Source organism: Sinohyriopsis cumingii, chromosome 11 (assembly GCF_028554795.1).
Source record: "Sinohyriopsis cumingii isolate HCF-2022 chromosome 11, ASM2855479v2, whole genome shotgun sequence".
Lineage (NCBI taxonomy): Eukaryota > Metazoa > Mollusca > Bivalvia > Unionida > Unionidae > Sinohyriopsis > Sinohyriopsis cumingii.
Window position 1 is genome coordinate 2,573,371 of NC_142971.1, and position 25,880 is coordinate 2,599,250.

The following is a 25,880-nucleotide window of genomic DNA, read 5'->3' on the forward strand; positions in this document are numbered from 1 at the left end:
TTACGTAAAGTGGGTTATTGTTGTTCATAATTCTAGAGTTCTGCTGCTGTCCGAGTGGTCACTCGAGATTAAAAGAATGTCTAAAGAAAGGATTGTTGTTGGAGTGGTTATTGTTGGAGTGGTGACTGTGGTTGGACACACGACTCTCGTTGTTCCCGTTTGATGAGTATTTCAGGGAAAGATTGGGAAGAAGGTAACCAAAGCAACTGCTTAATAAAATGGTCCACAATTGTTTGTCTCCTTGTTGCAAACTCAAATTATCAATGTCATCACCGATGATACAATACACCACAAAGATTGGGCAGAAAAAGACGATTTGCGTTTAGACACACGTTTTCCACACCACACCCACCAGGGCTGCTTTTGATGATCTTGCAGAGAAGAAATGGTTGAATGAGTGGTCACGGTGGTAGTGGCAGCGGAGGCTGTGTTGAATGGCATGGTGGTAACTTCTTTTTATAGTCGCTGCCTTGCGAAGCGTCGATCCAAGGAACAAAACTGGATGGATATCCTTTCCATCGTACTTTACCACTTTTCGGGTTCTTCGTTCGAGAATGCTTTCGATGTCGTACACTTCGTCTTCTTTTTCGGTCACACGTTGTAACTCGGGCAAGTAAAACGTTCCTTTTAACACTTCTCCGTTCATGTCGTCCAATTTATAGACGGCAGGATAACGACCACGCACTCGTTCAGTGACACGAAACAATTCGGTTGTCCAGTTGGGTAAGTAACCTTTGTCAAAAGTACGTTTGGTTTTGCCAATGCGCACCCAATCTCATGCTGTAAACACTCCACCATTCTTGGGGACAGACACTGTCGGTTAGGTACCAAATAGGAACTCAAAAACAGCCACTTAGATATCAGGTGTCACTTCTTGGGTGGAACATCCTATGCTTCGATGGTAAGATTGGTTGTACGTTTGGACTAAGTGCGAAAAGAGGTCGATATACCTGAGAGTGCGTTGTCGCGTAAAATATTTCAACATACTTTCTTATCAAGGTGCGATTTAAACGTTCCACGTTTCTGGCTTTGGTTTCGGGGTTCTCTGTGGTGAATAAATGAATGCCACGTTTCTTTAATTCTTTTTGGAAAGCTTGGTTCAGAAATTCGGTGCCTTTGTCGGTTTTCCATCGAAGGCGGTGACGACCACTTTGTTTTAACACCAGGTTTAAGGCTAGCACTAACTCACTGTTCGTTTTGGAAGTCAATGGCACGACCCAGGCAAATTTGGAAACGACGTCAACGACACAAAACAAATATTTGTAGCCACAACTGTAGGTGGCCAAATGAGAGACATCGGCTATATCTGCTTGCCATTGATGATGATGCCCTCTACGCGACTGTGACTTCTGAAAAACTTTCGTCGAATGGGTTTGTGTAAAGTGTACGTAGCTTGTTGTTGCAACCACTGTTGCGCTTGTGGTAAACGAAACTTTTCAGACGGGTTCTGGCCGCACAATACGATTTCTGAACTCTTCCGTACTCCACAGGATGGGATGAATCGTAGTAAATGCTGGCTAATACCTTCTCAATTTTTGTTAATAAGTCACCAACTCTTCATTGATACTACACTTTGTTTTCGTGTGCTATTTTCTTGGATAGTAATGCTTTGCGTGTCCGGCGAGGGATGGTGTCGATGATTAGGGTGTCTGAACAGGGGTAATCGGTTCTTGTTTCACTTCTGCATTCACCCTCCTTTTCTCTTCTGTGGAAGAAGGGGTAACATCATCTTTTTAATCCATCCAATTCTTTATCTATGTAGTGTTGTTAACTTGTATACTTTTTCTGGTTGAGTTTCAAACTCTTCTTCACCTTTTTCTGTCTTGGTCACTATGGGTAGTGGTGGTAGTGGACTTTTCATTAGGGTCTTAAAATCTTTCAGAGTCGGCTGAGCTGTTTCGTCTACAGCTTTCTGGTCAAAGAGTTGCAGTCGTTGTAATAGTTGACCGTACCTTTGCGAATTGTTTTCTGTTTTGGACAAATCTTTGCGATCCATCAACGGTTGCAATTCGTATTGTAACTGATACATCAAGGTCAAATGAGGATTGGGAAGCAAATGCTGGTTCCATTGTTCTTGCCAACGATGGTATTCCATCCATCGTTTGTAAGGCACTAAAGCCAGTTTTCGTTCTTCCATTCGATTCCAAAGTTTACGTCTGAGATCTTTTGACTTCATCCTTTTGGTTCAGGAGCAAAACAAATACTGAGCCCAATCCTTTACTACATGACTTTTTTATATTGGAATGCGTCGCCACTAATTGTCTTTACATCGTATCAACTTGATGGCAGGCATCACACGTCGTGGATGGGTTCGAAATGGTCTAAATCGGGACCGTTCTTGCTTGGATAAATCCAGTAAACTCTGTAACATGCCCAATCTCTCTTGAACTTTGATTTTTGGGGGCAGGTACTTTGTGAGCCGCTGCTACTGCAGCTAAAGAGGAGGAGGGTGCCACCGCTGGAGGAAAAGTTATTGGAGTCGCGGGTTTCCATTGTTTCATCACACGAGTAAGAACGGGTATCAAAATAGTCTTGGCTGGCATCACTAGCAACTGAGAAGTGGAAGAACCTTAGGCTACTGGAGATGCGGTCACCGTCGCTGTATGCCGTGTAATCATTAAGCTGTTTTCTCCGTTCTTTACTGTGGGTTTTCCTTTTTCTTTTCTATTGCTGTGACCTGGTATTAACACCACTACTCTTTTTCTTTTGGGTCCGTTTGGCTTTTTTGTGAGTGGCTTTTTTTCTTGGTTAGAACGTTTGGGGCAATAGGATCCCATTTTAAGAGGGAGCAAATGATGACACCTAGAGAACTGGTACCTCCAGGTTTCAAAATTACTTGCTTTTTGGTTTGATTTTCGATGCAAGGATCCACCAGTTGCGTCAAGGCTACTTTGTTTCTCTAAAAAAAGCATTTGGTTTGATGTGAAATGTGAATGATGTCTTGCAGTAATTGACGTGCTGTCACCGTAAACCATCGTAAGACTTCTTTCAGAATGGCTTCTAAGACACGAGCACGTATTTGTGGATTTTTTCGCGACTATGTCGTGCAAGGTACAAATCAGGTTGATGGGAAGAAAAGACTGAAGGGACGTTATATTAACCATGTGTGAGACAGACCCAAAGTGTCCGCAATTTTATAGATTTTTTGTTAAGTCGACGACGTTGAAGCGTACACGACAGGTTTGGGTTTAAGTGGCATCGTGTTACGCATGAGTCAACCAAGGTTTTCCTAACTGTTTCGCTTAAGACTTGCACTTGCGATTTATCTCTATGGCTTTTAAACAAGACCACGTAATGAGCATAGAGACTGATGGTGAGATGGGCTTTAGTTTCTTGAAGCAAAATCTGAGTGATGTAAATGACACTGACATTACGATGATGTTCTTACAGTTTAATTTCTTCTTCGTCTTCTCCTAACATGTCGTCGAAGATGACCAGATGGGTATGACTGAGGTTTGACACGATCATGTCGTCTTCGCCAGGAATGCTTTTCACAATCCTGCTGGAATATCCTTGACTTTCTCGCAAGAAACTCTATTCCGATAGCCTCTCTTTGTAACACCACACGATCCGTTGAGGTGGAGAATCGATCAAATGATGTTTATGTTCGATCAAACGTTTGACACATTTGATTTTGCCTGAACCGCTGGGTCCGGCAATTAACGTGTTAAAAGGATGGTGAAATACAAGTCCTCCCAACTAGCATAATCTTAGTGTTCGTCGATGACTTTGAAAATGGAGAAAGAGAAAGCAGGGACAGTAGAGGTAGTCATAGTGCAGGGAATGTCACTTTTGATACGAAGACAGACAAGACTGGGGTTTTTATACTTTTTTGCAGGACACGTTTGCTGATTTCTTTAAATGGAACAACACGAAAAACAAAACTACATAAAAGCCAAGGGTTAAGTACAGCGATAAAATACACATCACGACGATCAAAGTGGAATATAAACAAGTCACTGTACAACATTTTTATTGCTAACAAAGGTGTCCTAGGGACCGTGTGTAATGTTCTTACAATCTCTACATTGGAATGGTCTTTCGGGAATGTCCATGAAACTAATGTCCTAAAAGGAGTGGTTTTCCCCGGTATCAGGTTCTTCTGGCACTGGCACTAACACAGGTTTAAAAGTTACTTTTCAACTGGACGTTTGAATTGAGGACCACAATTCTTGGGCATAATTGGCCACTTCTTTGGTCCAAGCATCGGAACCCCTATTTTTCCAGTCACGCACAGCTTTCCATTGAGGGTGTAAATCACAGGCTACACACACACACACACACACACACACACACACATCGTCGTAGACATCTTCAATACCTAAAAGTTGACCAAAATATTTCCAGTAGAGGTCGAGAAGTATCGACATGAAAGCGTAAGGCTTTCAACAGAATGGGTCTCTCGTGGACATTTAAAGGGACCACTTTCATGTTTTATTTCTTGGCAAGTAGTGTTCGTAAAGAGTTACAAGGAATCGGCTGGCAAACGAAATCCCAGAAAGTAAGTCCATAAGGCACACACACCACACGATATGGCAAACGAAATCCCAGAAAGGAAGTCCCTAAGGCACACACACCACACGATGACCCAAATTTAATGGACACAGTTCATGTAATAAGCGTTGGTAATCCTCCACCGTCTGAATACTGTCATTGATAAAAGCCATGGCATGGTAGCCCATTGTATACCTCTTTTCGTCAGAGGCAATAAGTGTACATTGTGCACAGAGATGATCGTACTCCAGTGGCAGTCTAAACGGTTTAGTCATTAACTTGTTTACATTGTGTAATTACGTTGTCCCTTTTTATATGCTGACAAACATCGACGTGACCGTACGGTAACGTGAAATGACTGGGAAGCCGCACTCGCTTCTGGTACACAATTTGAGAGACTTTTTCTGAAGGACGACTGACAATTTGGTGTGTGGGTAAACGTACAATACTTTGAAACGGTTATATTGATGGTGTGGTGTGGTGAGGTTGTACCTTCTTACAAGGTGTCCGCTTTATTTGGCTATCGTTATCTAAGAAGTGATCACCGTCGGTAGTGGTGTTGTTGTGTAGATGTTAAAATAAAGGGTGAAATTATAGATGGAATAAATAAAGATCTAAGCAGATATATTGAAGAGAATGACACGAGCCCCGTGCATGGAAAAACACAATTTAATCAATTACATAAAAATTGGGATAATACATTACATTAGGAAGATACACTTCTTTTTGGAATAAATCTTTCACCGAATTTCAAATATATTCATATAAATAACCTATCTGTTTTAAATGATATAATTATTTCATCATATAATCGAGTGAATGATCGAAGCCATTGCCTTGTATAACTTGATATCCTTCTTATTCTGGTCCACTCCAACTATAGTGGTTCCACCAGGTCCTTTCGCTTTTTCCCTTTTCCTATCTATTACTGTCTCGCCTTTTTTCGGCCCTCAAGCTTTGTGTGGGTAGGTGGATACGTAAGTAGATACTTCAGTGGATACGACCATGGAACTATTCCCCCTTTCATAATAGACAGAAAGCAATCTAAATATTATGTCAGTTGTCTGGTCAAGCTAAATATGGCTGACCATCAAGAAACATAGTTTCACAAGATTAATGAACTTCCTAAATGGCTATTTCATTACTGATTCCCATTAGCATTACACGAGACATAACGATTCCGTTCTCATCTCAATTACACAAATGAATGAATGAAATTCATTACATGCATTAACTACGATATTTTCAGCGAATACACACATTCAAGTCTTTAGCATACATGAAATCATCTGAGATCGGTGAATTCAACGGATTAACGGAACTCATATAAACTAAAGTAATGCATGAAATTCTTAGATCCCTATATCAAGACGACATATTCAAACAATTTGTCAAACTTTATAAAGAAGATCATTGTACAAATTTAGATAGATTAACTCAGACAGTTACACTCATTTCATGAGAAGTGATATACGGATTTAAACAAATAAATTCATGCAAATATAAACAATTACATTCAAGCAAATCATTATATTGGTATCAACGAACTACATGAAATTGACGCAAATACCTTATACTTTCAAGCTTTGTTCGCTTCTACCGCCAAAATTGTGTCCATTGACTTCGCAGACACCCAGTCTCTTTGACCAAAGTTTTACGAGAGAATTTCTTCCAAATTCAGTCTCGGAGACCCTTATATTTGCACACTTGCAGGCAAATTGCAGACTGACTAGATTTCTTTCGATGAGGACATTTTAACCCCAATCAGGATTGAACATATTTGATTACATTTTCAATAAGGTGCCAAAATTGCGGTCAGCATGATAGGCGCTTGTTAAATCGCTATACTGCAATGCTTTCTAATGTCTGTGTCTCGAGAGGAATTATTCTTAATAAGTCTTCGTTTACTTAGCCGTTAGACACTTCAAAGGGGATATTTAACTTCGATTTTATATCGGAACTGTCAGATTTGAAATTTTCCAGATCTGTTGATCGGAATTCTATAAGTCATGCTGCGAATATGCCTTTCTGAGTCTCGTCGCCCTTGTAGTATTTGTCTGTCTTGGAAAAGTGGTAAATTTCGTACACTTCTAACATTTGGTATCACATGTCCAGAGCTTTCAACAATTCCACGCTGACCCACATTCCTGTCAAGGACCGTTCTTCCTGGGTGTGTTGACAAGCTGGTCTTGATAACACGTTTCGGCACATGTATGGCACAAGGGAAACATCAAATTTCCTTGGAAATGATGAGGTAAAACGGGATGGTAGAAGTGAAAGGGAGGCAAGACTTTGCACTTGATCAATCCTTCCTGTTGTCCTGTGTTGTCCTGGTCTATGTGTTCCGTCAGCAATTGCGGATGCCTTGCGTGAAAGTGACAATATTTGCATACCTAAGGATACAGCAAAACACGTCCGAGTATATGATTTCTTCTCCTTTTTCTTCGTCGGTGTGGCACAGCAAACAAGTGACATTTGTCCGTCCTCCGTTGAATTGTCCTTACGGTTCATAGGATCCACCAACAGGTAACTTTCCACGATGCGTTCAAACTCGGGATCGGTTTCAAACGGTGATCGTACTCGTGTTCCCACATTTCCACCACTTGGTATCCTTGCTGTTCTAACTTCAAGCGCCACTTACAAGTGGCCTTGTACAAGTTTTCCATGGTCCGTTTTAAATCCTGATTTTAGTGTCACGTTAATGGTCGCAGATGAGACATCCGTGAAATAAACTTCCGTGAAATTCGTACACGATTTTGGGGATTTCTAAGTCACAGCCATCCACCGTATAATTTTATATGGTATTTTCGCCTCCTCTGTTGCGAGTGTGTTGGGTCAATTTGATTTTCTTGTCATACAAGTAATGTAGCCAGCGTAGTGCTTTGACCAAGTATTGACGTTTGACAAAGTTCGTCGTTTGATGGCTTATGATAGCCAGTGTGTTTTCGGGCATGAATCATTGGCGGTACACTAAGGAACACGCTTTGGCAATGGTTCAGGTTTCTTCCAAAGGATCGATCCCTCCGTGTTACATTAACAGTTCTGAAACTTGTCCACAGCAACGCCGTAAAATGTCCTCGTCGGAAGGACAATACTTTTACATTTCTTCCTGAAAGTCGGAGGGGTCCGAGGCGTGAATCTCGTACCAAGCGTAGAAAGCTTCTCGTTGTTCGGTAAGCATGTTGTTGAGGTCGTAGTCGTCAGCTTCAGGCAAATGGGGTAAAACGGCATGTTGAATAGCTTCGGTATTGAAAACGTGTGGAAAATAGCCTTTGGTCATTTCTGTCATTCCAAACGCATTAGGCATTCGACTCAATGGCATGACTAAGTAACTCGTCGAATCTTTAAACTGTACTTACCCCACTTTAATGGAAATTATTTTATCTCCGTTCAAAGTCACTTTCGGGAGTTCGGTACTTTCTCCGTATAGTATCTGAAAAGAAATTGTCCATTGTCGCATGGTGATGTCAATCTCCGTAACGTTCGATGTCCTCTTGGTTCCAGGTCTCGTTGATGAGATTAAGATCCCTTGGGTAAAATCAGCCAACGTGTTAGGTCCCCAAAGATTTTTCACGTCCTCAGGGAATCTTGGTGTAGTAAGGGCCATGACTAAAGATAGGCTCTTGGATGCACTTCTCGCACGCTCAATGAGCCACGCAGAAATTAGGAATGTGAATGCCGGTCTCTTGCATGCATTTGAAATCGAAAAAGATGAAATTCCCTTTCTTCTGTGCATATTCTTCCTCTTCTTTGAAATGGTATACTGTTAATAGCATAAAAATATTCATCGTGATGGTAGACGTGAACATGTTTTCCATCTTGAAATCTTTGCCTCGAAACAACAGAAGTCCGCCCACTTCTTGAGGGTGCACTTTCAAGGTGTAGCGTGGAGCCAAGATATCTTGCAATTTTTGCATTTCAAGAATTCCGCAGTGTGTGTCGTTAGATAGGTCCGCTTGTTGTAACGTGAGTTCTGCTTCTACTTCTGAATACTTTGCCAAGCTCTCTTTCATTCTACAGTGTCGTTCTTGTCGGCATACGTTCGACCCACCACGATGGCACGGGCTAAACACATATGGTCTTGAGTGTTGTTAATTTGGACAAGGCTCTTTTTGGTGCTGCGAAGGTCATCAAGCAAAAATACATTTTTGCATCCTGTCCCTTGGGGAATAGACACATGGGTCATGGATAGTGTCGCTTTTTCGTCGGTGACGTGAAACTTTTCGTAGGATTGTTGCACTTTGGAAAGTATCAATTCAGTTGAACTGCTAACTCGATCCAAACTCTGGACTTAAACTATCGTGATGAACGGAAAGCCTCAAGCGATCGTCTTCTTTGGCCTCACAGTTCCGTCTTAGTAAGATTAACAAAGAATCCCACCCCTCGGTGATGAACTCTTCTGCGTTCTCCAACGGTACGTCGGACTTGAAATCTTTAAACTTCACCGCATACGTGTAGAGGAACGCTTTTCAGTCTCTCGAATGTGATAGTAGTTTTGTGGGTTTACTAGTGGTGGTGGACTTTGGTTGGATGTAATCTCTCTGGGTCTGGATTCGGGCTCACTCGTGTCATCTTCAAAATCGCTGGCATGAATTTGATCCAGGATTTCAGAAACTGTACGAGGCGATAAGTCACGTTTCTGCCTCTTACTTTCTTCGCCTTTCTCCATACAATGGTGCAATCTTTCTATCTTGAGTGCAAAACGTCAAATGATTACGTTTTAAACACCATGGGTCCCCATATCCACGTCAGACCAGTGTCTTTCCTATATAAAGGGTCAGCGTCTTCCCTCCCAGTATTCATTTCATTCTCAAACTGACCAGAATAATGGAAGACCACACACAGATCGAACTTCTTTCTGATCAAAGCATTGCGAGAAAAATTCAGACAAACCGACGGTCTACTCCCCCTCCTTTCGAGAGAAAAGTCAAGATGCTTGCTATATCTGTAAAAAGAAAGGGCATTGGGCTACAAAATGTCCAGACCGTCATAAAAGCAAAACAGGTGTCAGAAGAGACCAAAGTCAACATAACTGTTATCATTGTCAAGAGAAAGGACATTGGTCTTCAGACTGTCCATAGAAAAAACAACAGGAGAAAGAGGAACAGAGGGGTTACGGACAGGAAGAAGAAAATTTGTTGTTGTTGTTGTTGTTGTTGTAGAGTTTAACGCCATTTTTCAGCACATGATAGGCTATACATGGCGGCCAGTATTAATGGTGGAGGAAGAGCCCGAGGAACAAGAAGAAGTATCCTCCAAAAAGGAAGAAACCCGACACGTCCAGAATGAGAAAAGAGAGAAGAAAAAAGACGAGACCAAACTGAGGAAGAAGAGGAGGAAAAACATGTGAAGTGAAGAACTTCAAAAAGGTAGAGAGCAAACAAAGACACAGAAGAAGGCTATGAACTTTTTAAAGTGTTGTGTTGCGATATTGCATTGTAAAATTTGTACAAGAAAGACCAGACAGAAAATGTAAGTGTCTCTTGGTTTTGATTTTTTAGAATAAGGACCTACACTCACGCATTCACACACGTGCATCATGGGCAAGAAAGTGATTTTGAGTTTTATTTGATTTTGGCAATTTAATTAGTATCTCTTTTTTAGAGAGGTGGGTGGCCCTGAAAAGGACAGATTGGTGTAACTCAGGAACGGAATGTAATCAGCTTTATTTGCCTTATCCCTTTGCCACGGCCAACTCCTACTTCTGGACCTGCCCTTGTCAATGACTTGGTATAACTCACTAGATGGGTATCTCAGGCGTAGTAATATGGTTGGGTTGTTTGTCTCAGGAATGTCTTTTTCTCTTGGGTCGTATTCAAGAGGTCTGATACATTTGTTTCAGACTCTTTAAATCTGCCAAAATGTCTAAAAAATACCTTCATCGTTCGACTTTCACTGTCCTTCTCTTCTAGACCGTGTTTCTTCTCTGCTGCTGTTTCTTCTTCCTGTGTTTCCTCCTTCTTGCCTCTTCTCGCTGTTGTTGTTGCTGTTGAGGGAGAAAGCGTGTTCTGCTTCTTTCTGCTGCTTTTAAAATTTCTCGAATTCTTCTTTCTGTCTCTGTTTATCATACTCGACGCGTGGTAATGAAGGAGACGGTGGCGAAGGTGCTAGTATCATATCAAATTCTTGCGAAATTCCACTAAATCCCAATTAAAATCCATCTCTTCTGGAAGTAGGCCTGTATTGACTTTGGTAGCCGCTGCTATGCCATCGCTTCTCGTCTCCACGGCCAGTATATCCCAATTCATTGTCTTCTTTGTTTTCATTATATTTCAAAACTATGTCGCTTTGATTCAATGCGCACATACGCTAGCGCATCTGTATAGGGAACGTGACGTCACAGACAGCTCTCTTCGAATTGGAAGGCAGACTCCGCACTGTAACTCAACTTTGTAACGCGTGTTAGTATTGATGAGGGAAAAAAAATCCTTTTAGATCTGCTCTTCCACTATAAATAACATTCCCTTTACCTGTTCTCACAACAAGATGTCGACTATCGTAGAATCATCTACTCTCGTATCGTCGATGCTACTCCGCACTGACTTACCCATGTATGTCAGGTCATCATGGATATTCATCCTGATCACCGATACGAGCGTTTGGAAAAGAATAATTTATGTGGAGAGGCAGGGCTGTCTGAAGCGAGTCCTCATCTATGGACCAGAAGTCAGATGAAGTTTGAGCAAAAGAAGAAGACATGCGATGTCCTCTATGTTAACGAAATGTTAACAAAAACCCAAAGGCCCTTTTCGGAGCCACTCATATGCCTCAAAAAGATTTGCTTTTCTTGCCTAAACTTTTTTAGATGATTTTATAGTTAATGTATGATAGATTGATGTTCATCAATGTATGTATATGATCTATATGTCTTTGTCTATGTCAGTATCTCTATTGTGTTTGTCTCACTCTTCCTAGAGTAAACGCGTATTCAGGTCCGACCCTTGCTACATTGTTTCCAATACCGTGACGTCATAAAAACCTGTTCCATTCCTATTCAACCCAACTTTCCTTTGTCCGTAAACAGTCCCAATATTCCCTATGCTAAATTCTCATTGTCCGTAAACATGTCCAGGGTGTGCTGGAAGCGCTAGTCCGTAAACGTATCCAACGGGGGGTGGGAGGTGGGGGGTCTGTAATGTATTTATCCATTATCCGTAAAAAGCCCCCATATACTACTTACGGATGACAGATATAAAAGTCAATGTACGTTCAGTGACGGACAGTTTCCATGTTTCGTGTAGAAAGCTAATTAAAACAATATTAATGTTAAATTCTACTTTTTCTTGTTAGGGGTTGTTTTGTATACATTTCTTGATGGCACCTCATTCATTGTATAAATGCACACTGGATGGCCTACAGTTGACACACATTAAGCTCTATTACTCCGTATGTGCAGAGTGAGAGAGAGAGAAAGAGAGAGCGAACATAGGAAAAATGAAATAAGGCTAAATATGGAAATACAAATTTGAATAAAATGCATTATGGCAAATTGTTACGTGTTTAGGCTCAAATAAACAGTAACACAGAAAGAGTGAAAACAACAAGCTTTTTAAAATTTAACAAATAATTTATTTTCCTGGAAAATTCTGTAAAAATGAAAAAGGAGCAGAACTTACGGTTTCAAGAATCAAATCAAAAAATAATCTAAGAGTAATCCATGAATTAAATTGCAAAAGTCCTAGTAATAAATGTTCTAATAATTTCAAATTCGAATCCTGATGTAAAATCCAAAATGAATGACGATGACGTATGTTGTAGTCAGTACTGTGCTTATCTGCAGTTCCTTGTAGAAATACAATTAATGGCACTACGGTATTGGAAATCCAAATTAAACTTGTAAATAAAAGGTCTTTCCAAAATCTATGTAAGCACTCTTCAAATATTTCCAGAGAATAAAGAATTAATCCTTTTGAAATCCAACTGATCTGAAGAATTATTATAGCTCAAATCTGGCTACAACAAATTAACTTGACATCCTTATGAAAAACCCAAAACTGGGAAATCTCTCTCAAAACAAAGATTATATTGTATCATAAGACGCAGTTTCTATATTCCCCCAAGTTGCGAGATCAAATAGGGGGGTCAAATGATCATGTTCATATCACATACACAGAATATGGACTTCATTAGACCAATGATTTTATTCCCAGAATAAAAATAAAAGAGTGTTTACTTCTACACCCATGTAGTCCCATCATGACTTGACAACAACCAATCAGCTTAAAATAAAATAGAACTTTGTTTACTAATTTTGAATCCAGGTCAGAATTTAGATCAACACCTGGTGTTTAAAAACTAACAATCAAGGTCAAACAATTTTCTGAAAAAGTATCATCTCTAGTCGAAAACATCTACATTATAATTAATAAAAAATTTAAAACTGACAAACAATTAAATTAAAAATAAACATGATTAAATCAGATATACGTTACGAAATGTACTTCGTCAATGGAGAAGAAAGTACGTGTAGTTTCAATATTCAACATCACTATTTGGATGAAATCTAATACAATCTCCATAAAGGTGTAAACGATTATTTACGCATCGTCGATGGACCCTTTATTGTTTAGTTTTGTTTATAAATTATACGCCATGATCATACATGGGGATGGAGTCATATATCAATCATATTGTTTACAAATGTTATGCATTGATCATTCATGGTGATAGACTCGAATATAATTAGTTGTATTTCTTTGGTTAGTTGATTTTCGTTTTATTGATCAATGAAGTTACTTGCTTATTACATCTAGGAGATATATATCTTTTTCTTATATCAATTATTGAACTCTGCGCACATCATTCTGTTAAATATATTGTTGGACTATATGCGCTAGAGTAGGGTATCAGATTCATTCATCGATCGGTTACATTATAAGAAACCAACTGTTGAATGTTGTAAAGCGGGGTGAATTATCCCTGGTGGGTGTCTCGCCAAATTTGGTTTTCGTTATCTAGGGGTTGACCGCCCTCGATGTTATTGCCCCGTTCGAGTAAATATAAATATAAGTATTAAACCTTATAGGTGAAATAGATAGAGATCTGAGCAGGTGTATAGAACAAACCAACACGAGCCCCCGTACATGTAAACAAACAATTTAATCAATTACATAAAACGACTGTGAAAATTCATTACATCAGGAATATACTCTGCTTTTAGAAATTTAGACTTTCACCGAAATAAAAAGAAAACTCAAATAGATTTAAATAAAATAGCCAATCTGTTTACTGATAGATATAGTTCATCATGTGATCGAGTGAACAATCGAAGTCAACGTCTTGTGCGATTGCATAACCTGCTCGTCCTCACTTTGTCTTGCTTCCACTGTAGCTGTTCAGACCCTTGGATCTCAGGATGATACTTTCCACCATCCGTCTCATGATACTCTCAGAATACGTTTCAGAAATTAATACGTCGCAGGATTGCGCCACAGGATTATACGTTTTACTGCACTTCTCTCTATACTTATTAGTATACGTCTCAGAATAACATCACATCATACGTCCCAGAATAATGCGTCTCAGGATAATACGTCTCAGGATAATACGTCTCAGGATTATACGTCTCATGATAATACGTCTCTGGATTATACGTCTCAGGATTATACGTCTCAGGGGCTATTTTCTCCCTTTTAAATAAATATAAATAGAGACAACCTAAATTTCCCGTTATTTATGAAACAGTTAATTCTTCATTATTCTCCCTCGTTATCAGATTTTACTATCAGTGCTCGACAGATGCTAAGGTTATCAATCGACTCCACATGTTCTATAATGACCCTCGTTAGTCAAATGGCTAATTCGTTACGCCTTGACCTTACACATTAACACATACGCGAGGCCTGGGGTTCTGAGCCAGCCTCAATTTACACAGCGAATAAATAGGATACATCAGATCAATTACTAAATCATTTCAGTCAATACACACTTACTCTTACTAATACGTGAAATCTTCTAAATTCGGTGAATTCACACGGATTTTCGTAATCATATTAACTAGTGTAATGTATTAAATTCTTAGAACATAATTCTTATGTAAACAAGACGACAAATTCAAACAATTCGTCAAACTTATCTAAAGAAGATTAATGTACGACATTCCTATGCATAAACTCAACACAGTTATACTTCATAAAGCAAATTATTACACGAATGTAGATAAAAGATTCATGCAAATACAAGTAAATAACTTCAGCAAAGCATTTTATATGGCATCAACAAATTACATGGAATTGTTAAACTACCTTTGCTTTCAACGTTCCTCCCTCTAATCGGCAAATTAGTTCGTCGGTTCCTTTCGACAATAGTCCCCTTTGGACAACAGTTCTTTTACGAGGAATTTCTTGCAAATCCCAAGGAGTCCTACTTTTGGGTTTCCTCTTACAGGAAAAGCTTAGACTGATTAAAATTTCCGATGTGGCAGTTTTAAAACCTATAAAATTTTGTGTGGGAAGCACGCCCCTTATTTAACGTAACCAATCAGAATCAAATATCTCTGCCGCCTTTTTCCAGAGGCGCCAAAGTCGGGGTCAGCTTGACCTGGTAGTTTGAGTAACAGAGTTTCTGCGATTTCTCAGTTGTGGCACATTACCATGAAAATGAAGTTTTCCGTGTCCCTAATAGTCCGCCTGGCTGCTGTATGAACAAATGCTTAATTAGGAACAAAATTCTCCCTCTAAAGGACATTACCGTACACGGTAGTATGGCGATATGATACGCGCCTGTCTCCATAAATCTAATTAATGGTTCTCTGGTCTCAACTAATGTATTCTTGTTAGATCGACAGAAAATTTGCCCCTTCACAAGTGACATCGCTAGACCCAATCCCAACTCGACTCAATATTGTTACATACATTGAAATTCATTTGTTGTGATGGAAGGAAGAATATTTGAACTTTCCATATAATTGTCCTAACCTTCCGTATCTTCGATGTGTCTTAGTCTCTTTGATCTCTCACAAATTCATCTTCTTGACCGAAGTTCAATCTAGTCGATTGAATTTCTCTCAATTATAGTCTTTTAATTCGTTTGAACAACCACGTGATAAACCTTTACAACTCGATTTTTAACTATTTTTCACTCAGATGGATTACCGAATTTGTCGAGGGTTTTCACGATTACTATCTCTAAGAATACTTCTAGCATATTTCCTTAAAAGGTCTGAGTGTATGCTATAACGATAATCATATAACCATAAGTTCTGAATAGTCTTGCGTATGTAACATCATTATGTTGTATAATATTTTCTGTACAATCGTTACTTAACGATATTTGATCGTCAAAGGCACTGACAACATTTACAGGATCATCCATTAGGAATCTACCGTCCATACTTCACCTTACTCATAATTATGAACCTCCTTTTTCCTAATGTTCACCACTTCAGCCATATATTTTGGTCATTTAAGTAGCTAAGAATATGGAAAGACGCATCCAGAAAAAGAATTCGGATTCTTAGCAGTTACCGCTTCGCTACTTACCAAAGTCAGTTGACAAATTTATATTGTATGTATGTATGTATGTATGTATGTATGTATGTATGCATGCATGCATGCACGCACGCATGCATGCATGCATGTATGTATGTATGTATGTATGTATGTATGTATGTATGTATGTATGTATGTATGTATGTATCTGAAACAATACATGAAAATTGATGGTACAAAGACAAGAAAAGTAAAATCTAAACCAAACATGAATTGAATAACATGAGCAAGTTTATCAATGCCAGAGCTGCAAAAAAATCTACAAATCATGTCAGACGTTGCAATTTACAAAGTGGAAACAAAAGATTAAACACTGATTATCCATTTAAATGTGTACTGTTTCCCTTGTTGTTGATTCATTTGCGCCTATAATCACACCCATTCCATGTAAAATAGATAAAGAATACAGTCCACAATTCTTCACTAGACGGCATCCTACCATGTTCTGACATGTTTTCAATGGCTGACATATATGTCGAATTTGACCAATAAAAACATTTTGTCGAAAACAATCTGTCTTTGTCGATGAGGATCCGAGAGATAAATGAGGAGACTGGAATGATGTCATTAATGTGAGAGTCATCACAACCAAACCACTCGGACTTTGTACAAGTTAGCCACCTATTGAAGTCAGCAAACATTAATATGTTGCCCAAGTTTTAGAAAAAAGAATGATTTAAACGAGACCACCACATATATAGCTACAAATGAAATTCAGAACTGAACTGGATAAAGGACACTCGAGTTAACTGGTTTCATTGACAGTGTTAACACTGAAATAAACGCAAACACATAATCAGTTAAAATGAAGAAGAAAAAAGAAAAGGATGCAGAGAAAATAGCATTGGGGGACGTCCATTAATTATTTCAACAATTTTTAGGCAATTTTTTACCCCCTCCCTGTCAACAACTGTCAAACTTTCAGTGACCCCCCTAATAAAATTTTGCTTGAAATGAACAAGAGTCTGTTATCAAAGTGTACAATATTTGTAAGGCATTAAGGTTACTGCATCTGGTTGAAGAAGTTGTATGCTTGTGTAGGCAACATAATTTATTTTATGTAGTATGTTAAAGATGACTGTATAATAGTCAAGCTGTCAAGTTTCCTAGGTTCAGTTATCCATCCTTGGAGGGATAGCTCATGGACTTCAATATATATAGCATCTATACATATAACATAGATGCTATTTAATAGAAGTCCACGGGTAACTATACTATTTAGATGTCTATGGCTCAGTGCAGTCTTTGAATTTAGTAACAGCTTCCCTTAAAAATCTGTCTACAGTCTACAATCTACATTGAATAAAAACAAAATATGATGATGCAAGACTGACTTCCTTGGCAAGAGCTCAACCGGTTTAGGATTAAACTGGTGGGCTGTTGACGGGCGAGCGAGTGTGTGCCATACCAACGCACCGACTAATTTCCTATTTTTTTATTTATTAAATTTATTGTAAAAAGTGACATTGTTGACGTCAATTTATCTTGAACTCCCCCTCCCCCATGTCAACAATTGTCAAACTTCTTCAAACCCCCTCCCCCCCATTTTGTTGACATAATTAATGAACGACCCCTTGGTGTTAGAATGGGTGATATGAATTGTATTGTACCGAGTCAAGAGAATCTGGACGGCATGGGGATAAAAATTGGAAAGAGCATAAATCTCGTCTCGGTAGTAAAGGTATCAAGTATTGTATATTGCAATGATTATCGAACCGCGATAGAGCTTCGGTTTTTTGTTGTGTTTTTTTTTTTCTTCCTCCAATTTGGAGTAGTATAATTCAAATCATACATCAGCCATTAATACAGCATTTTCTTTCAAATTAGTGTAGTAGAACACATACGTTAACGATTTTGAGAGCGTGGATTTTCAGTTTAGTACCGTAGACTTCACACATCACCATTTTGAGAGTTCTGATACAGTAAAACCACCAACGATATGTTGTCATGACAACAAGTCATTATCAATATTGTCCTCCTGGCAAAGAATATATATCTTAATTTGATACCTTAATTAATATATGTATATATAACGATAAAATCGCTGTAAAATTATCTTTTCCTCCTCAAACCTTGGTTAATCTATAAAACAAGCATATAAAAAAATATTTTTACTCTTTTATTCATTACAAATTCTGTGACTCGTCTAGTTTCAAATTTTTTATTTTGCTATTCGTTCATGAGGAAATTTCTTACATTATCAAATGTAAAATAAAATGCAACAAATTCCTATCCTTTCGATTTCAACGAAAGATTTCAAAATTTAGCATGCCAGTGTTCATTAAAACAATCAAAACAAGCCACATACAATGATTGTTTGACAATTCAACCATAACGGTAGGCTTTCTGGTCATTCTAGTGTTCGCCCATCATTATGTTTGTGACCCAAAATAAACATGTATAAAATGCATTGAATATATCTACAGTATTATTTAAAACTTTAATATGAAGAAAACATATGGTAGATGTTTTTTACAGAACTAGTAACTAAATCTTTCAATTTTGTTTCTTTGGTAAATCTTGACGGATGGCACAACAGTCTCATGACTTAACAGCAGGAGATGACCCCCACGATTCCACCACCAACCTAATATATATATATATATATATATATATATATATATATATATATATATATATATATATATATATATGGATGAATGAGTGCTTGCGTGCGTGTTTTCTCACTCCTCCATAGGACTCATCAGGTGGTCGTAGCAAACAATAAGTTTATCCCTATGATTTGATAGGATTTCCTCACAAGATTTTGCTTTTGTTTTGTTTTGTATTTTTTATTATTTTCTTGTTCTTTTTTGTTTAACACAGTATTTACACAGTCTTCCTATCACCTATCATGATGTTCACACGTCTACACTATGGTAAATCCACTAACTTAATGTTCATCAGTGTGGCGTAAGCATTCTCTTTGCTTTCTTGATACAGATGTCTGCTTCGATTCCGCATCCACTCATTCCCTGCAGGCATAGCATCAAAGTCTTTTATAACAAAGCCAAAAAGATTCATTTTCCTGTATGTATTGACGGATTGATTAAATCACAGAGAGGGAGACAGATAGGTGGATATATACATCGGTAGATATCCAAATGGGTGACCAACGCTTGTCCATCTAAATGCATGCACAATCATCATCAATGCACATGTTTACTTGCTCACATACATACATACATACATGCATGCACGCATACATGCTTGAATGCATACATACATACACACACACACACAAAGACAGACATACATACATACATACACGCATACATACATACATAAGACAAAATGATTCTTTATCATAGAAATTTTATTCCGAAATTCTCACACAATCTATATTTGAGACATGCATTAAAAAGTAAAAAATATTCATGTGTTACAATTATATATAGTATCGTTTAGCTAGAAGTAGAAAAGTGACTTTTTAATCTTTCAGCCGTAACAATATCGTAATCTTACATGTAAAAATACCATGAACTAAAAACAAGCTTCCACAGAGTTACTGTCCATTCTTTTTCTTTTTCTTTCTTCTTTTTTCTCGTTGACAAACTGTTTGATTTTAATATCATTTCATGTATTCTCTTTAATCTTTACGTCTTTTTAAATTAAAATAAACATTGAAATATCCTTATCCTAGACGTATGCTACGATCTCGGTTCTCATCAACTGACTGGCTGAACTGTGTTATCTTTGCCTGGAAGGTTACAACAAAAATTAAGGCAGAAATACTCTAGAATGGGTTACTTTTATCCTTATTCTTTTTCCTTGGAATTGCATTCAAAATGGGTGACATATTGTATGCCTGTAGATATTTTTCGGGTTAAGAGTCCCAGCATACTTATATATTTCACGTATGTAATTGTTTACGTGTTTATCATTTAAAGACGGTCTAGACGGGTTAACATAAAAGTTAAGATATAAATAACAACATATATAGTATAATTTTCATTTTTGCCAACTCCATATTTTGTCAAGTCAATTTCCGTGCTTAAGTCAATATTTATAACTTTTAATTTATTTCAGATTCAGCATTATTTCAATACAATGCTCAAAATGTATTTAGCTTCATTTTAGTTCATGTGATCAACGTGAAGTAAAGTATTTTTTGTAAATGTGATCAACGCAAAATAAAGTATTTTTTAAAATTCATATTGTATGCACACGAGAACTTATAGTTAAAAAGTATATAGTGCATGTTCTGCTGTTTCCAAAGGCAAACATGATGTGGCATAGAATTAAGTATGGACTTCCAGCTATAAGGATGAAAATAAATTCCATTGCTACGGGGAAATTCGAACACGTTTAAAATACTGTGTTAGTATAAAGTTTATATCTTGGTTATTAAAAAATGAAACGATTGCACGCTATAGTTCGAATTCGAATTCGATCTCCAAGCGACATATATACATGCAGACAGATCCATATTGTGGCAATGGTACCATTTTACATCGACTCTCACATGAATAAGGTCACTAATGATGTCTTGAAATCAACAAATAGACAGAGTTTTCATACAATTTGTCCTCAGTCGTTGTGTAAACATTTATATTTTCATCATTTATGCATTTTAAAAAATTGTACATTTTTGCAAAACAGGTTAACAATATTATTATCTTCTCACATGTGTTATTTTTTAGTTTCTTCTTGCCTTAATTTCAAAGTTACACGAATTTTAAATGTGTCTACTTTTTATCATTTTCGTCTTTGTCGTCTGTATCTTCGGACTCGTTATCACCATTCCCTTTACCATTTTTATTTTTATTTTTCTTCTCTTCTGCTTCACTGCTCGAGTCTTCATCTTCCTCTTCTTCAGACTGTGCATCTGCCCTGATGCCCTCTTTGTTTTGATCTGGCGAATATTTTTTTTCCATACCAGTTGATTTAGCAATTCCTTTGTATTCACTGCCTTTGGATTTACCATAAAATGAGTAACCCATTTCGCGAGACACTCTTTGGTCAACATCTGCTTTTACCCATTTCTGGCCACCCCAACGATGTATTTGTGGTTCAGCATGCCCTTGTGCCTTCCAAGGCCATGAAACGGGTGCAGTTTGTGAATGACCGTATGCTACTGTGCGACCACGAAATTTTCCACCTGGATGCACTGAAACTCTTGACTGATCTCCGGTTGGATGTGTGCCAGCGGAAGTTCTGTGCTGAACTCCACGCGACATAGCGTGTCCTCCCGTTTTTCCGGCCACAGTTACAACATGTCTTCCTGCTGACCCTGCAGGTCCTGCTTGACCATTCTTTTGACCGTCTCGGCCTCTTTGACCATGACCTCCAACAAAACCAAGCACACCGCTCGGTTGGCCACCAGATGACCCGGCTCCAGTTCTCTTCTGATCTTCTTGCCCGGTAGCCATTCCTGCCTGGCCTCCTGTTGAATCAGCAACAGCTCCTCCTTTACATGCAGTTGGCTGATCTCCGATTGACACGACCCCAGTGCCTAATGGACGATCTCCCGCCTTACCTCGGTTTGGATGACCTATCTTTGACCCAGTTGCGGCTACTGCTTTACATCTTACCTGAATCCCTGCTTTACCATTCGCCCCTTCCTTTTGCCCTTGTGTTACTTTGGGTAGAGTTCTTGTCTGGACTGTAGTCCCTTCTGCTGGAGCAACAGATTGACCCCCATTTGCCTTGTCAACAACACTAACATGTGCTGTGGTAGAAGTGTCGGTAGGAACTGAAGGTTGCTGATCTACAACTGTTAGATATGTGGTGTTCTGCTCAGCAGATGGAACGATTGTGGTGACATTATCTTCTGGTAGCTGAGGTGATGTACCATCTGGGCTTTCAGTATATGTTTGTTCAGTATATGTTTGTTCTGCTGTTGGTGTTACATCCGGTTGACTGGTCAAATTCCCAGACGCACTGATACTAATATCTTTCACGAAAAACTGTTTCTTAGCAAGAACTCTTTTCCAACTCAGTGGATGCCTGAAAAATTCCCGTTGATCCACGACTCCATCAACTGCAAAAGAAAATAAAAAATAATGTAAAAACTCCTTTTTAAAAATATATTTCTACAGCGCCTGCATATTTTAATTCCGAATACTATACAGATAAAAATAGCATATTTGTTTATTTGTTCAAGATATGGCTAATTCAGCTTTTCGACTGACCCTGTATGTTACATAAATATATAGTGTATAAATAGCTGGCAGTGAAACGATTTGTATGATCATGTTGCCAAACACAAAATCATTCTGCTTAAATGGTAAGATGGACTAAATTAAAAACCAAAGAATTTTATTAGCATAGCGCTTGCATACAATCCTATACCACTAATAAACTGAAGCTATTTTCTATAGTTAAACCGCTGTATTATAATTTTTGTCCGCAACACCACTATCCCCTACACACACACACACACACACACACACATGATAAACCAAACTGAACGTCCTAAGTTGATCTGGATATTAAGAAAATAATTTTGCATAGGAGATACAATGTTTGTTGTATCAGTTTAAAATTGTTTTCGGGAGGAACTCGGTTCTGAAATTATGGAGTACGAAGCCTTCGAGATAAATCCTTCTGGAAGAAAAATGTATTTTCTTGTAAGGTTTGGTCTAAAGAACACTAATCCTTAACGAATCGTCCAACGCAGATAATTTGCTTTGCTGCAGTCAAAAGTTTTGAGTGCGGTTAAATGAAAACTTATACATAAACTTAGTCTCGACTAGTCTTAGGGCTTTGATATGGACTATTTGCCACTCCCCTGGGGGATAGTTATGTATACTGAGTCGGATTGAAGACGATGTTGTTCCTGGTGTACGTTTTAGAGGTATCCAATAAATATACTCTAACCAAGATTTTCTCAACTGAAATTTTATGTTGTTCGCAACGAAAATAGTTCTGGTCAAAACAATATGGGGCTAAAGCTAATAAATAGATAAGTTAATTTGAACTTGTAATAAAAAAAATTTAGTTATTTAAATTCTTATTTATTTATTTACTTTTTAATTTTGCTTTTTCGTACCATGATACTGTTTCCCAAGTTTCTATCTTCATTAAAAGGGATATTTTCTTCACCAATATAGTTCGTTTTGGTTTCTAGCTTTTGCTTACATGTCTGCCATTTTGCCGGGTTTATAACCTAGTGTTAAGCTTGGCTACATTTTTGTCGAAGACATCAAACGTTTTCTGTTATCGTATGTCACCAAAATAGGAGAACAATCACTAGCTGTAAAACAGGTTGATTACCATAATCTCAAAAACGCATCCAGGATCGAAACTACTTATGAAACACCAGAAGCGCCTGTATTAATCGATGCAGTCAGAAATATATGACAGTAGCAGCCCGAAAATGATTTGGTTCTGCACAACATTTATCCAGAATGGGCGTTGAAATAAAGAGCGTGACCTTAATATATTAAAAGCCACACAAAAAATTAGAAAAATTTGCTTTCATTTAATGAAGAATACGGAAAGTAAACTATAAATACTTACAATTCTTGTCTGATATTTGGAAAGCTGCATTCAGATATACCGGATTGACGTTGTTTTGGCCCAAAAATAATTCCCTGTAGTCCAGGAAACCGTCGCCATTTTTATCTAGATAGTTGAAATCATCTGGCGTGACAAGGGCCACTTCCGGTCTGAGGACAAACCATTTAAAAGACATTTTTATGATTCAGCAAAATTGAAGTACATGTATTCAAATGTTTTGAGATACTGAAGTGGGTTTTTTTAGCGTAGAATTACGTGTGTTTTATGAAATCCAACTTGTATGCATAGACAGTAAAGCTTGTATGCTTGCAAATGCATGTACATACAAACCACGAATACAAGGATACAGTCAACCAAAATGCATGTTCTCACAATAAACTAATTCATAGGATCAATGTAAAGAAGCAATTTAATTTATGTTGACAGTTATATTTGATTCCTAACATTGGAAAATAATCATGCTGTACCCCACATAGCAATTTTAAAAAAATTGTTTTGTTGTTGCTGTTTTCATAATACTGTCAAAAGCAAAGAGATACAATCAAGCAGACAAGAAGAAGTTTATATGAAATTCCAGACAAGAGAGTTGCTAAATTGTTGAAATGTAATACACTTTATGGAACTTTATACTGATGGGATTTATATTTTTTTAAAACTTCTCGCTGAGTCCAAGAACAGGCTATTGATTTCTTCATGAATATTTTCCTTCTCTTGATCAGCGGTACTGCAAGCAGAAATAACCCTTCTAATAATACGACAAAATTACGAAAAGATGATTCCTTTTGAAGTCTTTATTTGCCAATTCAGACGGCAAAGCATGGTAGCCCGTAATACTGTTTTTATTATTCAAAGTCTCGTTCACCAATTTCAGTCTTTGTAAGTGTTGAAATGAATGTAAAAAATACACTAAAGAACCATAATTACATCATTTTCAGTCGGCACCATTTTAACGGGAACTATATAAAGTTTGTTCAAGTCTGACAAGTTTAAATGTGTATGCAGCGATCTTATAATACAAGCATTGTCAAAAAATCTCACCGTGTATACCGGGCTTAGGATAATTATTTCATAAGCATGGGGCCCCGCACATAGGGGCAATTATTTCACTTCTAAATATGTTTCAGCCCAAATCAGTAAAATTTCATAACTGACCACTACATTTATCCCAGTCCCACCCCTCAAAAATAATTCTGCCGGCTCACCTGCCCATAAGCTTAATCAGTTTACAATGTCTCCACATAATTAAAATGTAATGATTCTTTCAGACTAACTTGTTTTGTTTGCACCAACTGTTTGATTTCATTCATTTATTAGACTCAGATATCATGAAAATTGTATTCTGCTATTGCTGAAGTCACGTCATATGTGAAATTTTATACTTCATCAAATATATGAAAACAGTAATCAGCTCAGGGCATGTACATGCATAGACAAATGTAAACCGAGGAAACCTGAAAAAAGACACACGTAAATGAATCGTGACCTTCAATTTTTGCCCAGAGTAGTGTAACACAACTCGTTATGAACGAGACGACAATTAGAAAGTAGGTTTAAATTAAATTAAAAGACACTACACGTAATGAAGGTTACTGAGAAACGCCAAAACTAGTCACAAAATGGACGAGTTAAGAGGTGCAAACTAAATGTTGACGCTAAGAAAAGTTCTGTATCGGAAAACAGAATAAAATATTTAAAGATGACTACATTGCAATCCACGGCTGTACTTACAAGACACTGCCAGCGACACCTGCCCTTTGTTTGTTAGTAGCAGCTTCTGTCACATTGCTTGTTGCTTCGATAGCAGCTGGAAGCTTCATGGTAACAGCATTTTCACCTTCTTCGCCAACTTCACCTCCTTCAGTCAGTCCCTCCTGTTCACCCACTTCACCCTGTTCCCCTGCCTCGCCCAGTTCACCCTGTTCCTCTGCTTCGCCCACCTCACCCTGCTCCCCTGCTTCACCGGCTTCTCCGGCCTCAGCATCTTCATTTTCACCAGCCCCTGCTTTCCCATTGCCCTTGGGCGCTGCCTTTGTGGCCAGAATTAAATACAGAAGCAAGGCGATGAGTTTTATTCCCACCTTCATGTCTGAAGTTTAGTCAAATACAGTTATTTTCAAGAAAAGAACAGAACCTCTTATGGTTTCTGTTTCTTTGCCAATAACAGGCTTTGGGTACCAGTGCCTTTGCCAATAACAGTGTCAAAGTATGGCAAACGTGGTCCTTTATATTCGCAATGTCTTTCTACGTGTGACGACAAATATTGATGAAGCTGAGTAACGTTTTCCGAGTCACAAAGCTTAATCACCGAAATATGTAAGAAATATTATCAGCAGACTACGTGATGAGGTATACAAGTTTGTGAAACACATGTTCTCATAACATGAGATCTACTGATAAATGCTAGAAAAAGCAGGCACAGTTTCTATGCACAGT

General features: G+C 38.1%; 1 protein-coding gene across 1 annotated transcript; it reads right to left on the minus strand.

Annotated features, from left to right (window-relative positions):
- Positions 1-19,281: 19,281 nt before the first annotated feature.
- Positions 19,282-25,880, minus strand: LOC149787525 (uncharacterized). Its single transcript, XM_089973652.1, has 3 exons — positions 25,176-25,880; positions 23,448-23,596; positions 19,282-21,966 (listed from the first exon to the last, which is right to left on the minus strand). Exons 1-3 carry the CDS (start codon positions 25,529-25,531, stop codon positions 20,672-20,674), a joined length of 1,800 nt encoding a protein of 599 aa, XP_089829778.1. The 5' UTR covers positions 25,532-25,880; the 3' UTR covers positions 19,282-20,671.

Bases quoted from the DNA above. Each gene is read 5' to 3' on its own strand.
- LOC149787525 (XM_089973652.1), bottom strand. From the start codon at position 25,531: ATGAAGGTGGGAATAAAACTCATCGCCTTGCTTCTGTATTTAATTCTG. The intron at 23,597-25,175 runs GTAAGTACAGCC...GTTTGTCCTCAG, and splicing joins GGTGTCGCTGGCAGTGTCTT to ACCGGAAGTGGCCCTTGTCA. The intron at 21,967-23,447 runs GTAAGTATTTAT...TTTCTTTTGCAG, and splicing joins CCAAATATCAGACAAGAATT to TTGATGGAGTCGTGGATCAA.